Source organism: Centruroides sculpturatus, unplaced genomic scaffold (assembly GCF_000671375.1).
Source record: "Centruroides sculpturatus isolate CEXI.00-Female unplaced genomic scaffold, Cexi_2.0 scaffold1935, whole genome shotgun sequence".
In the NCBI taxonomy this organism is placed as follows: Eukaryota; Metazoa; Arthropoda; class Arachnida; order Scorpiones; family Buthidae; genus Centruroides; species Centruroides sculpturatus.
The window spans coordinates 33,974-50,418 of record NW_019386163.1 but is presented as its reverse complement, the minus strand read 5'-3'; the positions used below and the strand labels follow the sequence as shown (position 1 = coordinate 50,418).

The 16,445-nt window shown below is 25.9% G+C and overlaps 1 protein-coding gene across 2 annotated transcripts in view; it reads right to left on the bottom strand.

The window, feature by feature from the left end:
• Positions 1-14,971, bottom strand: part of LOC111613877 (polypeptide N-acetylgalactosaminyltransferase 1-like) — a 30,625-nt gene extending 15,654 nt beyond the window's left edge. Inside the window, exon 1 of one of the 2 annotated variants that reach the window (XR_002754835.1) lies at positions 14,805-14,968. Coding sequence is in view for 1 of the 2 variants with exons in the window: in XM_023355229.1 (XP_023210997.1) it covers positions 14,312-14,820 (509 nt within the window). In the remaining variant the exon portion in view is untranslated. Of the gene's footprint in view, positions 1-14,311 lie in introns of both variants that reach the window. The other variant, XM_023355229.1, reaches the window with a different exon arrangement.
• Positions 14,972-16,445: the final 1,474 nt, after the last annotated feature.

The window sequence follows — 16,445 nt, the reverse complement described above, 5'->3', positions numbered from 1 at the left end:
TTTTTTGAGTCACTGTATATAAATTTAGACCATAATTAGAAATACTGTATCTTCATAGTATGAATGTTACTTACGTATATGTATATATAGACAATTAGAATAAATATATAGTGTTTTGAAACATGCTGTATGCAGACTTTTTTGAGTCACTATATATAAATTTAGACCATAATTAGAAATACTGTATCTTCATAGTATGAATGTTACTTACGTATATGGATCTAAATGTTATTCAGTTAGTATTGAAATAAAATTTAAAATAGATATGTTTAAGATTCAGAGCATTTAGCATTTCATTTTTAACAAATGTTTCCTTTATTTGACACTAATATACTTCAGAGAAAAACTCTTCTGATCATTAATAACCATATTAATTAATTAATGTAAGTTTGACAATTTTATTCTTTAATTTGACATCAAACTGGGATGTGCATATTATATTAATTAATTAATTTTTATTCTATACTTTACCACAGAAATTTCAATAATTAAATAATGTAACATTTTGTCTTTTTAATATTCAATCTCTATTAAAAGACTTCATAATATTCAAGAAAAACAAATTGCTGAGCATTAAACTGGTATTAAGATGGCAGCCTATTGTTCTGGGAACCTAGGATTTAATTAATCCAGATGGATCAAAAAACCCCAGTTACTTTTCAGGGGAAATCTAAATATGTTGGGTCTTATCCCTCACCATCCAACTACCCCAATGTGGACATTACACACATAATGGGCTTGCTAAAAAAATCTTAGTGCTTATAGGAGAGAGTTAGAAAAAATTCAAGAAAATGATTTAAGGTTTAATCCAATTCCACAATATATAAACAAAGCATAAAACTCCATATTTGGAATTTAGCACTTAAAACCATTTTTTCTATGTGAGATCAAAATGCTTGTTTGCAGAAGGATTAACTGAAATAAGAAAACAATGTATAGACACAATTAAATGATTTACATTCTTTTAATTGTAAAAAAGTATTCTACTGCAATTTGTACTGTCAACAGTTTGATTACACTAGGGAAAAACTATTTTCTAATTAGTTACTCAAGTTACTATAGTATATTTATTTACACTGGAAATAAATGTATATTAGTATGCATTGTAAATGTCAGTATTATATTTTACAAGAGTAAATTTTTATTAACAATGTAAATTCGTCTCTGTAATCCAAAACACGCGCTTTGGTAGACGTATCTGACAGCAATTTCTGGTTAGCAAATTTAACTTTTATTTTTCATTGAACTACAAATATATTTCGGGTTGGTATAATATACTCCAACCCCTCTTCAGTGCTAGTTCAAATAAACAAAAAATGTTAAAACATGACTATGTTATATTACATTAAATGAAACAAACCAAAAAACACTAAAAACACTTACATTTTTTCATTAAGTACACAACAAAAATTGTTTCTTATTTTGCTTTTTCACAAATTAGGAGGTAGGAGGGTAGACCGTTTACAAACATCAATTTATGTTTTAACTTAAATACTATGCATACCATATTAATATGTAAAATACAAANATTGCAATAGAACATTACTAATTGAAGTTGAGAAATTAAAACTTAACAGTTGTCCTTATAATTCTGTTACACATTGTAATCATGAGATACAATCATTAAATTCATCTGATTCCACAAATTACATATTTTTGAACCATCATTTTTTGTTCTTAGTAATTCAATAGAAGAAAATAAGAATGTGATACATTTATAGACATTTATTATTTTCAGTCTTATTCATAAAATAAAAATAATTTATTTGCCAAATAATTAAATACTCTTCACGCAACATAAGTTTAAAAAATTTTTCTGGCTTGCTTAAATTTAATATATGAAGAATAAAATTGAAAATTAATAAAATATGTAATTTGTGGAATAAGATGAATTTAATGATTGTATCTCATGTGTAACAGTGTGTAACATGTTGAACAATGTGTAACAGAATTATAAGGACAACTGTTAAGTTTTAATTTCTCAACTTCAATTAGTAATGTTCTATTGCAATTTTATATACCTGTGTGATGTATAATTACAATTCAAAAAAACTAGTCTTGACATTTTTGTATAGTATTTTGATATTTACTTTTGTAGTAACAATTTATTGTCTACATGAAAATATAGAGAATAAATTAATATTATTTCTATTGAAAGAATGATTTCTTTTTTGAAAATATATATTTGTATTTTTACTTTTTAATCTTCATATATTAAATTTAAGCAAGCCAGAAAAATTTTTTAAATTTTACTTTATGTTGCATGAAGAGAATTTAATTATTTGTCACAAATGAGAAAACAAGTGGGATTTAAATTTTATGGAAAGATGAGAGCATGTTTGTTTATTCTTTTCTGGAAAAAATGAAAAATTAAATAAGTAAATCATAAAATCTTTTGCTGATTTATTTCAATTAAATGAAGAATAAAATTTTTTATAGAGTAATCTAATATAAATTTAAGAAAAAAAAGAATTTTTAAAGATGTAATTAATTCAACAAGACCACTTCCTATAAAAGTGTTTTTCATATACATCTTAAATGTATTGATAAATAAAGACCAAATAAAATATTTATTTAATCTTGTAGATGTAATATTTTATTGTTATTTTGATTTTTTCAACACTGTTTTTTTTGTGATAATTTTAAATAATTTTATTGAGAATACTGACTGATGAATAAAATTAAAACAAAAATACAAGATTTAAATGAGTTAAACAAATACATCTAATTTGTTAATGTAATTACAGCAATGCTTTTTTTTTTAAATTAATCAATACAATATATATTTTGAAGTATATTAACAAATTTCCCACATTCAAACAATATTCATTGTTTTATTTTATTTTAAATAAAATAAAATAATCTCATTAAAGTAATAAAAACTAGAGCAAATCAGGTAGTATGTGAAGCATGAAAAACATTAACAATTGACATTAATGACATACTAGACATAAACGGGACATTTTTCCACTTGGCAGAATATTATCAATACCAGCAATCTTTATACATCATCTTGTAATCATTTATATATATATATATAATAAATATGAAAATTATCAATATATATGAAATTTTCATTTAAGAATATATTTTTAGCAGATGAAGATTTTATAATTATCTGTTATTTTATATAATATTGCTTTCAAAAGTTTATAAATTTCATGTAGATACAAATGTGTAATAAACTATATCATTATAGAAAAATAATTTTATAACTAGCAAAAAAGATTCATAACAACCTAACACATTAAATTATTAACTATATTCATTTCCAATTGAAAATCTACTTGTTAATTACTCCTTACAAAATTTAATAGTCCCATACAATCCAGCAATTTGGTTGTTGTTTGGCTTCAACTTAATTGGGATTATGATTGCTTTTATATATTTTCATAACAATCCAAATATTTATCATTCAAAGCATATGAAGTGATAAAACTGTTATATTAAACTAAATTATGTTCTCTCTTCATTCTTAGAAAGATTTTTGGAATGAGTGCATTCTATTATCAAATCAAATGTCATATTTAAGTATCAACTTTAATTTATTGCAAAAGTAAAAATAATTTGGTTCAAAAACAAATTTTTTGTAGATGTTAATTTTTATAGTAATTCCTAACTTTTACGTTTGCAAATCATCATCTAAAATTAGAGAGGAAAAAACCTACTATTCCTGACTCCTTTCAGCAAGTAAATTTGATAATTTTGCCAAGTTTAATAAGATTAAGGAATCAAAAATATGAGATATTTACCTTAAAACTAAATAAGCATTTAATCTACTACATATTTGATTGTATACAAATGGAAAAAGACTAATATTGTAATAGAGACAAAGAAAAATTATCTTCAGGAGAGCAAACTTTATTGGTATTAAACATTTGTTAAGGTTTTAATGTCTTATCTTCGGATCCAAACACACAATACAATAAAATTCATCATTCAAATGAAGAGCAGATTAAAAAATAAAAAAAGTTTGACAAAACAATACCATAAATATAATTATGGTAAATAATTTGTGTATGTTAACAAAATGTTTTGTGTAAAGTTTTTATAACAGGTATACCTCGACTTACGTCGTTCCTGATTATACGTCGTTTGTCAAAAAAGTATATGGAAAAATAAAAATCAAGTTTAAATCATTTTATTCAACTTTACATCTGTCCATCACAAATATTGAAGTCGTAATATCACTAGAAAAGTGTTTAAAGCACATAAAATCATATTAAAATATATACATGTATTTACAGTATATGCATTTGTAAATTTAGATTACTTTTTCAGTACTATATTAAAAACTAAAATTTATTTCTTTGTAAGCTTAAAATAGATCCTTATTAACCATGTATTATTAAAAATGCATTAATAGATAAAATACAGAACCGGGAATGGTAATTTATGGTTTAGCCTAGTGACAATTAGATTCGGAGACAAGTAAATTTGACTTATGTCGCCTCTCCTGGAACCAATTACCGATGTAAGGCGACCTGTATTTTAAATTTCTTCTTAGTCCAAATGACATATTTGATATGTCTGAACCTGAAGTTGAGACATTGAAGTCTCAAAAAATATTTAATCTTAATAAAGTTTGGACTCATGAAAAATATTAATTATTATTTTTCTTTTTGTGTCTAGTTTTAATATGAATGAAATTGAATAAATCTCAACAGTTCCGTATGAAAGTATATATTTCAGAATAAATCCACTTAATAATTATATTATTGATTATGACCACATATGTATTTGAAAATTATCCAAATAAATTGTATTAAGTCTGAGTATAGCAAAATCTTGGTCAACAGAGTCTATTTGTCTCAATCTTGGTCTTTGGTTTTCTTCTACACTCTGACTTTGTCAGCACTTTCTTTAACTATGCTATTTTCATCCATGCACATGTGCAACCCAATTTGGTCTATTTAGTTTGATGAATTTAATAATATCTGGTTCTTTGTATATTCTTGATTATCCTGTTTCCTGAATACTTATAAAGACTTTTCTATCAAAGCATTCTAGTATTTCATTTTTTAGAAAGTCCTAGTCCAGAGTCATAAGTATTTTATATAATATCACATTTGTTTTTCTGAAATATATTGATTTCAGTAGGGCAGTTTTTGAAACCAAAGAAGTTTTTATTGGTTGCAAGAACTTATCTCCAAATTTCTGATTGCATCTTGTTCTTGCAGTTATGTCTGAATCCCAGGTATGTGAAGATGTGAAAAATTTAAAACTTATAAGAGCCAAGTTCAATATAAGAGGGAATGTTGCTACACTTAAGAGGGAATGTTGCTACACTCATTTTTTGTAATAGACATGCATTTTGTTTTTTATTTGTTGATCTTGAGATACACTTTGTTAGCAGATTCCTCAAAGACAAGGAAAGCTTTTTCAATTTATTTGGATACTGCACTTGTATTAAATAACCACACCAAAATAAAAACCTTAAAATTCAGTGGTATATTAGAAAGCTTTTTCTAATAATGTAGTTTTATTCTACAATACCAATGTTATTAGCATAAGCAAATTTGTATAGAGTCATAGAAAATATGGTCTATTATGGTAATTTTAGAATCTTGTACCAACTTTTTCCAAGGCAATATTGAAAAGGAAGAAAGGCAATGTATCATTCTATAATACTATGCCTAGGTTGCCTGACATGCTTCTCTGCACTTGAACTTTGCAACATGTATTGCCAAAGTAACATTGAGAAATCTAATAAGCATTATGAAGTATGATAAGTTCATTCATTAGAGAGGTTGAGGCGCACGTTTTAAACGTGTAAACGTGTACGTGTGACGTTCGGCGCCGCTTTCCCGTAAGCCTAAAAGTTTGACGATGGTGTTTGGAATGTCGAGCGTGATTCCACCGACTATCCAAACACCATTGTCAAACTTTTAGGCTTACGGGAAAGCGGCGCCGAACGTCACACGTACACGTTTACACGTTTAAAACGTGCGCCTCAACCTCTCTATTGCTTCAAAGAGTCTACTTCTGTCAATATTGTCATACACTGTCCTGAACTGATATATACCATCAATAAAGAGATGGTATATATCAATTCCAAATTCAATACTTTTCTCAAGTATCTGTCAAATATTAAATATTTGATCTCTAACATCTAATCACAGAACCTCTTCAGCATCCAGTAAAATGTGGAAGATGAAACAAATCAAACATTTTTGGAATCCACTGAATAAAATAGTCATGTAGCATTCAAATTTGAAAAAGCCAGTTAGAGACATGTGCTGATCTGTTCAGGTTATAACAATGTTATGTAATACCAGTACAATGCTTTCCATTCTTTAGACAGTTGTATCTCATCTTTAGAGTTTATGCAATTGAAGCCAAGGCTGGCTTTAAATATTATGGACTATAAAAGCCTGATGTGGTTCCAATTTGTAGAGGATTGGATGAGCTGAGCCTATATCCTCTGTTCCAATGATCTTTTAGTGACACTGACATAGACTAGATTCTCCTGAACCTCTTAGTGAAACGTTATACACTCTGGGATTTCTGGCAGTTTGGGGTTTTTCCCTTTTCTTGATATCAAGAATATTGTCAGGTACTTCCTGTATATAATTCTCAACCCACTGTGTTTTGCTATTCTGGTACATATCAAGTGCATGTTATGGTTGAAACTGACCACTGCTTGTTCTATGATATTAGTAATGTTGTCAGCTATGAGGTATGGATGTTTGTTGATGAAAAATATTTGTTGGAAATATGGTGAATTAGGTTTTTATTGTATTCTAATGAATGCACTATTCCTTTGATACATAACAATTCTGTTTTCATTTCAAGTGGGTTAGAACAATGTATGTATGCCCTCTTGATTAGGGTCCTGAAAGCAGCAATTTTATAATAATAGGGGTCATTTGACCCCATAGGGATGTATAAGGGGGTATAGCCAGGTTTATAATATACTGCTGTTTCAATGTGGGAATTTGCATATCTAATGATAAGATCCAAATAATGTACTTCAACCTCACTTTTTTGCACAACCTGCAGTGCAGACCATATGGGTTATCTAAATGACTATTCTGTTTGATGCATTCCAATTAGAAATTAACTATTTCAACCTGAAACTAGAATCAGGTGGATTCTAAAAACATTTGTGATTAGTTTCATCTTCTACATTTTACTGGATGCTGAAAAGATTCTGTGATTAGACGTTAATATGTTTCCATTAACAGATAAGTGCATTTTTGTTTTTGTTAAATATTTGATCTGTTCTTTTGTGAAATAACAAAAGAAGTATTATGTAAATTATATATTAAAATAAAGAGCTAATGTAAAAAGCTAATATGTAAATGTCAAAAATAAAAAAATAGGAATTTTAGCATAGAAGTGTTGATTCCAAGTATTGTAATTGTTGCATTTGTTAAAATATAAAAACTGTTGTAAAAATAGTTAACTTAATAATTAAAATTTATAGAAAATTGTAAAGATTAAAATTAATGTGATCTTAAAATGGGGAAGAATGTACTGCACATCAAGGTATGTTGTAAGTTTAAGAGCATTTTAATAATATTGTAGTATTTACAACTGTATATTTTTCAGTCAGCAGATGAAGGGTTTTACACATGAAACATGTCTTGGCAATAAATATAAAATGTAATATTTAATAAAGTGGATGTATCGATAGTTTATTTATTGCCTTATAATACCACTTCATTGTGTGTAAGAGAAAGTATTTGATCTGTTGTCCATGTGCTAATGTCCCTCTCTCTCTCTCTTACAACAACTCCCCTTTTATCACATGGATGGAAATCACCAATCCCAGGTAATTCTTCTGTTTGAACTGTTTGTTTTAACAGCTTCATTCAAACTGTGAAAGTCTTTTAGCTTGATAATGACCATTCAACATAGATAAAAATATTATTACCTTTTAATATTACCTTTTGAAATATTGCTGGAATATTTAAAAAGGTGATAATTTTGATTAATTCTTTCTAGTTCCAGTACAAGTTAATATTTTTATTGATAAAAATATTTGCTTTTACGTAGTTTTTTTGAAGTTTCTTGGGCTACTGGTTTTATGTATAGTGCTTACAATGCTCATATTACACTCAGCTGGCATCCATTCAGAGTCCCAAATATTAGAGATAATCTCATCAGTAGCACTAATCAGTTCTAGTTCAGCATTTTTGAGTAGTTCTGCTTGAACCCAAGACTCTATTGTCTTTGTCAGGTCCTGTCTTTATAAGGTTTATTGCTTTAGTTTCTGTACAGTTATATTTCAACTTCTAGTAGAGTGGATATTAGCTTCACTGGCCCTTCAAGGTCTAAAGAGAGAATGTATGGCTAGATGTCTGATATTTTAATGACCTCTTTTAGCAGGCCATTAAAATATTTTACCCATCTATCAAGAATTGCTTATTTGTCACTCAAGATAATCTCTATAACTGTCCACAAAAAACCTTTATATATCAGTGTTGTGTTCGTTACAATATCTACTAACATTTCTAACACTAACATAATCTCTATAGGATAAGAACACTGTTAAGTCTGGTTTTAAAGTCTTTTCAACATACTTTTTACTTCAATAAAATGCTTTGTATTCATTACCTACTTTAAAATTTGCAAAACTTATTCTCTTCAAATATCCTTTTGTTTTGTTAATAAAGTTTCTTTTTTTATTTTCTGGCAGTATGACTTTCCTCATTAGCACTAGTATATAAGAATTAATATCTTTTGTCACCTTGTCATACTAACTTTGTGCCTTAACCTGTTTGTCTTGCCTAAAACAGTTTTTGCAATATCATTCATAATATCTTTCAATCTGATCCATTTATCATCTAAAAAGTTATCATTTCTTTTCATAGCTACCATATGATTGTTATTAAACAGATTAGCATATGTATTTTTTATCTTGAAATCTTTTAGGTTCTCACAACTAAATTCCTCAGTTCATTCTCCAATTTTTTTTTGCATTTAACTAATTAAATGTCTTCCCTAATTCTGGCTATCATTAAGTAATGATCAGAATTAATGTTTGCCTACATATTCTGATAGCTATCAAACTGAAGTCTGACATCTATTAAAACATGGTCAATTTACTTATAGATCTTGCCATCTGCTGATCTTTACTTAATCTTATATTAGAAGAACATGCTGCCAGTAGCTATATTACTGTACGTTCTATATCAAAGTTTATTTACCTGATTCAGTTATTGTCAGATTATGATTTTCAATTATTGGCCTGAATTTACCCTGTCTTTCCACTTTACATTCAAGTTGCCAATCACAATTTTATCATCATTATGCAGATATCATCATATAATTTTGTCATGTTTCCATAAAAAGAATATTATTTTTAATCTTTTTATTTACTTTCAGTAGACATATGTGTAAAGATGATACTATAGTTTAAAAACACATCTTTTGCAAATTTACTAGAATTCTGTACATTCAATATGTTTTATTAGCATGACAGTTTACAATGTAGTCTGTCTTTTCAATCATATTCTGTCCAATCCATCTTGTTTCTTGGACTGCTGTCAAATCAAATCTATAATCCTTGCAGCAGAATATGCAATATTCTGTTCAATAAAGCAAGAGTATGTTTCAACTTCTTATTCTCAAGTTCTTGATTCATTTTCCAGTTTGTGTACATATACAAGATAAGTAGTCCAGAATTTACTTCCTTTGATTTCAAAATAACAGTTTATATATTTATTTATGTTTCAAAATGCATTTTTTTGTCATTTTATATAAATGCACAGAAGAAAGGAACATTTAAACCATCCTTAATCATTCTAAAAATATGCAGATATCTAGCACAACTTGTATGCTAAGGTAAGAATATAGCAGGTTAAAAATATATCTTTAATGGATATTAATTGAATTTATATTAAAAGTTTTAATGCTAAAGTCTCTAGAAAAATGTTTTGATATTGGCAAAGTGACAATCTTACATTACACAAATAGCTAGTTTTAATTGAATAAAGTATCATGTTTTACCTCAGTTACACTTTGAATAAAGTTATATAGTTTTATGTGGGATAGAAGGTATAAGAAAAAGAGACAGGCTATCATTCTTTTTTCTAAATAAAGTAAAATGATTATTTTTTGAACAATTTTACCTATTAAACTTTTTACATTGCAATCATTTCTTAAAAATTGCAATGTAAAAAAAACTGAATAAATGATAAGTAGAACTTACAAGTATATTACAATAAAAAATTTAATTTCAATAAATTGGTATTTGATAAATGTATAAAATCTTTTCCAATAACAGTAGTAATCTTTATTTAATTCTGATTTTTAAATAAAAGAAAATTAAATACTTTTAGGATTGTTAGTTTTGCTTCAGAACAAAATGAAGATTCTTCATATATTTATTTCATTTATTAAACTTTTAAATTAACTATAAATCAATTTTATGATTAAGCATTCTGGAATTAACTGTATTTTCAGTCAAATTACCGTAACTACCTGTATTTTTTATGCTAAAATCAATGAAGCTAAAAATAAGCTATTTTTAACCTGAAAGAAAACAAAAGAAAAATAGTTGAACATCAACTACTTTCGAATTTCCAATAAAAGTTTTAAATTTTACTTAAATAAGTTATTAAAATATTATTTATGCTATTAATATTAAAGCACATCAAATTTTAAAAATTCCTTTGTTTTTCCTAAAAACTTAAAGTAGCAAAACCATAATTTAATCTAATCTTTTCTTTATAATATAGCTGAATTTCTTTTAATTTTTTATTTATGAAAATATTCATTTATCAGTGATTATACTGTAAATGAAGAATTAACTAATGTAATAATAAAATATTTACATATAGAAATGTATTTGTTTTCATTTTATCAAAGAAGAAAAACACGTTATTTAAAGTTATCTTTTAATTATTATATTAAAACTTATTATCTATTAATCTTATGATAATGGAATAAAACTTTTAAATTTTCTATAACACAAAATTACATTATATAATAAGTAGAAATTATTCTATTTAATAAGTTTTATTACACATAAAATTTGCATTTTATACTATTTTGTTACATACATTTAAAAATTTATGCATAGATAATATACACATATAATATCTTTTCATAAATTTTTACATTTTTAATTTGATTTTATTTAATGAAATTTTCAGACTATTTTGCAGCTATAAATGAAAAATTCAGCAGCAGATGTTAATTTTCTTATGGACAACATTTTGAAAAATAACAAATCTATAGATTATTTTAAAGTCTCCAATATCACTTTTTAAATAGATAAAATTAATTCTAAAGTCGAAAATAAATATTACTTAAGATTTGTAAAGAAATAATATTAGCAGTATACATAAATCTCATATTTAAAAAAATTCTTTATTAAAACAGTACTTTTCTGTTAATGGGACGCCAGTTATAATTGTAATCTGACGCTTAATGGTATCATCTTATTGACATAATGGAAAAGCACAAGAATAATAAAAGTCAAGTAGATTTAATAAAACACAAAATAATTAAAACTTGAATAAAATCACAAAGATCAATTAAAACAAAACCAAAAAAATTAAAACTTGTTAAATTCCTAACCTGCTTTGCATCTTTTATGTTTACAAAAGTTTGACATCACATATATTATTAAAGTTTATTTCTATTGAAATGTATTTTAACATAATTAAATGGCCATTTCTTTACACCGTTCAGTACTGTATATATCGTATATATCGACTGGTATCCCATTAACAGAAAAGTACCTTTAAAACATATTAAAGAGTTAAAGCTAATAAAAGTTTAATAGGTTTCAATAGACAAACACATCTAGAAATTAGATTATTTTTAAGCTAGACTTAAGCTAATTTTTAAAAATTATTATTAGCTTAATTCTAGATTGAAAATAATTAGTTTTTAGCTATGTTTGGCCAGAAAGCATTTTATTATTTTTAATATACAATAATTTTATCATTATATTAATACCAATTATAAATTAATTACTCTGAAATATTTCAAACTGAATTTTTTTAATAAACAGATAAGAAAAAAGTTCCAAAGTGAAAATTTAAGTTAGTAATTTTAGACTATAAATACACTACATAAAATAATATATATTTCTGCAATACAATTTGCATAAAATTAATCAGTAAATGAAATACTTTATTGAATTTCACAGAAATAGTTCATAATGTTTTGGATCATATTATATATATAAATAAAATAATTATATCAGTACAGTATAATATGTTCCTTTATAAATCCCTGTAAATATAAATGTGGCCTTCAGTAATAGATTCAACTTGAAATATTTGATATCAAGGTATCTTTTATTGTTGGTCATCAAAATTTTAATTAAATATTTTTTTTTATTGGATGGTTATTCTTATTTGAGTCATTTATCAACTATAATTTTCTAGCTTTTCAAATTTTGAGAAATGTGTTCTCTTTTTCTATGACAAACAATAGGCAATGATATGTGTCAGCAATATCTGAAATTAATTAATGAAAAAGTTGTTAAATGGTTAATTTAAAAAATTCAAAAATTACCTTTCTGACCTGATTTAGGTTATATAATAATTCATTACAGGCATATATATCAAAACTATAAATTATAAAAAAAGTGTAAAGAGTGAAATCATCATTCAGAATAAAATAACAATATTGTATTTTATTTTTAGTTCAATTTGAACATATGATTAATTAATTTTTATTTAAACATCTTAAGTATATTGTTAAGATAATAATATTGATAATATACAATCATTTATTAAACTCCTGTTATGAAACTTTACAGATGTTATATGACTAGTTTTTCCCCATAAGCATTTTCAATATAACATCAGTATAATGTTTAGTTACCACACTAAAAAATAAAAAAGAATAGGCTAATGCTTTGATTTTCTATAATCATTACTATAAATCAAACATTTCCATTAAAATATTTAATAAATGTTTGATTATTTAACTTTAATATTTATAGTAGTTTTATATATTATATTTTTTAATATATAAAACTTATATGATCAATCTTTGCTTGATCGTATAAATTTTTGTGAATGTGTGTATCCTATACAGCAGTGTTTCTTTTTTGTGCTATGCTCCACCTAAGCCTTTCTAAAATTCTTATGCCCCCTAACATATATAGCAGCTATACAGTTAACTTAAACTCTGGATGAGTCCATTTTCGAATTGCCCCACTGTGGGGCATGGGCCCCATGTTGGGAAACACTGCTGTACAGTATGTGTGTCTGTAACATTTGAAATGTTTTTGACTTTATTATTAAACTCAAATGATTATAAAGTTGAAGATGATCATTAAAAGTAGTTGGAAGTGTTTCTTTTTATATTAAATAGGTTGTGGTAAATATTAGTTTTTACTTCAGTTAAAAATTATTAATAAAAGTGAATTAATTATGTATCCAATAAAAAAAGTATCATTAAAATAAAAACTTAAGAAACAACTGATACTAAATAATAAATAAAATTATGGAAAAAGGAGAATTGTGAAATAATATCAATATTTCATAATTCTTTGATTTTCTGTAATTTCTTTTTCTTTTCTATAATTTTGATTTGAAATCTGTAAGACAGTACAATTTGAAAATTTAAATGCATTATAATATAAAACTTTATAGTACATTTTGCAAAAAAAAAAACTTAATAATAATTTATATTATTATAGTACACTTCCAAACAAATTAAAATTTAAATAAAATGATTTCTGCAGTTTCATAACCTTTAAAAGCTAACTAGTAAAATTTAGATATAGTTAAAATGATTCTTTTCTAGTAAAATTAGTAATATTAACAAGTATTATATTTTAACTGAAAAGAGTCATTTAACTTTGTTGTTTTTGAACTTTGGATCTCAAAATCCACTGAACCTAAATTCTACAAAATGTAACTTATCATATGACTGCATCATATTTATGTCCTCACTATAAGAAGATTATGCTCAATTACAATATGCTATTTCAGACTATAAATAATAAACCAGTCATTGAAATGCTAAGAATGACCTACAATTCTTTTACATTTTTGGTAATTACAACTGTGATCTCTCCATTAAACAGAATTCTTATACTAGTAGTGATGCAACTTTATCAAAAATTGAATACATTTAACTATTAACTTAAATATAATAATAATAATAAACAAACCTAAAATTAATGAAATTTGTAGATATTGAAAATCCAAAACATCTTTTACTTTTTATATTATATCTTATTTTCAATAGTAAATTTGTTTGGTATTGTATGTTTTTATTTATTTTTTTATTAGAAATGAAAATTAAAAAATATCTATTAATCATTATCATTAAATATATAAATATATCATTAAAATAAATATTTTATTTTAATGAAAAAATAATTACTTACATAGGATGCCTTGGATCTGGAACACTTCTATTCAAGGAAATTCTATTACTTAGATAAACATTAAATGCAGCTTGATTAAATAATTTATCAGCTTCCTTTTGCTCCTTTTTGCTCAAATGGACAGCAACACCATTCTCACCTAAACCCGGAATAACGTTCATAATATCATCAGCGTTAGAAACGATTGGCTTTTCTTCCGGATGTTTTAAAATACCCATATTCATCTGATTTTTTTTGTCACGAGAAGATTTTGTTTGTAGGATACCTAAATTAGATTCACTTTTATGAATATTTTGCTTTAACTCTGAAGCACGCTTGTCCTGAATGTGATTATTGTGTGAGATTTCGTTTTGTGAACTTTTAAATTCGACCACGTGTACTTCGTTCTTTTCATTGACATTTTGCAAATCATTTCGACGAACTTGTAATAACCAAAATAATATACAAATAACAATAGAAAAGATCAGTACTAGTTTCAATAACGTTAACTTACGCCGTCTAAAGAGCATTTTCAGACTTTCATATTTGGTACGTGACTGGAAGGAACACACACAACCCGTCAGACAACAACTTGCATTCCATGTCAATAGAGATTCAGAATAACAGATGATACGACACGTGACAACCACGTTGGCAACTTCCCGCCGGAACTATTTAACGCCCTCTTCTGGACAAAATGATTTTTCCGAAAACATAGAACTATTTCCTTAGCTTATTTCACTTTAGTAGTATATATAAATACAGTACATTAATTTTATAAAATTTTATTTTAATTTTGTAAGACTTTTACAAGATTTAAGTTTTATTTAACACATTAATATAAATGTTATTAAACAAGTACTGTATTTATAATTCTGTTAATTCTTTTTTCTTGATTTTATCGATTTATTATTTATTAATTTTAACTATTTCCACGGCGATAAAGAGTTAAAATTAAAAGAGGGTCTTTTAATCATACCCGCCGTAGTTTTGGTCTCACTCATAATAGGGGTGACCAGGTCCAACATATCCAGATCAGCCTATCTGTAAAAACTTCCGAGTCGATCCGAACTTAAACTCTGGTTCTATCAGTCCAACAGTCTGATACCTTTAACTTATCGCCTCGGCATCCTACTATTATTTAAAATCATTCCAGTGACGACATGACAATGTATTGTATTCTTATTATAATGGCCCTGTTCAAATACTATTTAAAAAAACAGTGCGTTTTTCTATCCTAAAGGTGTGCGCCTATTTACAATTAATAAATTTGTTCTCAATGATTATTTTTAAAAACATCAAAAATAATAAATAGATTCCCAACTTTTAAAATTAAAATAAAATACGAGCATGTTCTTAAAATATGTTCTATAATATATTTTTAATAAATTTGTAACATTTTAAACTAAATATTCAATAACTTTCTATAATATCTAGTTAAAATTGTTAATTTTATTTAATAATTTGAAAGATACAGTTATAAAAAATCGTAAGAAAAATAAATTAAAATTTTAAAATTTGACCAATAAAAATGTCGATTTTGCACAATTCAGCTAACTAAATAGAATTAAAATAAACTCATCACGTTAACGTAACGTTAATATTGAAGATTAATAGCGCGTCCAGCCGTTTAATAGGGCTGGACACATCATTGGCCTTGTGGCGAAAGATGTTAGAAAAGCATGCAGTGACTACCTTGCACTGTTTAACCTGATTGCACAACGTAAAATTGACAGATTGCAATAATAACAATTATTAAATCTCTTTTTATTCATACAAGTTTGACCCGCTTCGATTCATCGATAGTGTAATAACAATGCATTAAAATTCATTCTATCGCTACTGAAATACAGTAATCAACAGAGAAATTATGCTAAATTCTTTAATTATCGAGCGAGTTTTAAATTTATTGCAGTAAGCAAAAAGATACGCGTATTAATTTTCAAATAGAATATTTTAAAATATATCAGTCATCATAAATATAATTTGGTAATCCAATAGTTTTATTATACGTTTAACAATTAATTTAATTTTGTGATAAGTGTCATAATACTTAACTGAAGAAAAGAAATTAAATCTTTACTTTTTCTGCCATTGACTGAACTATATAAAAGGCTAGAAGGCTGAGCGTCAGTCATTCTTTCTGTGGAACCCA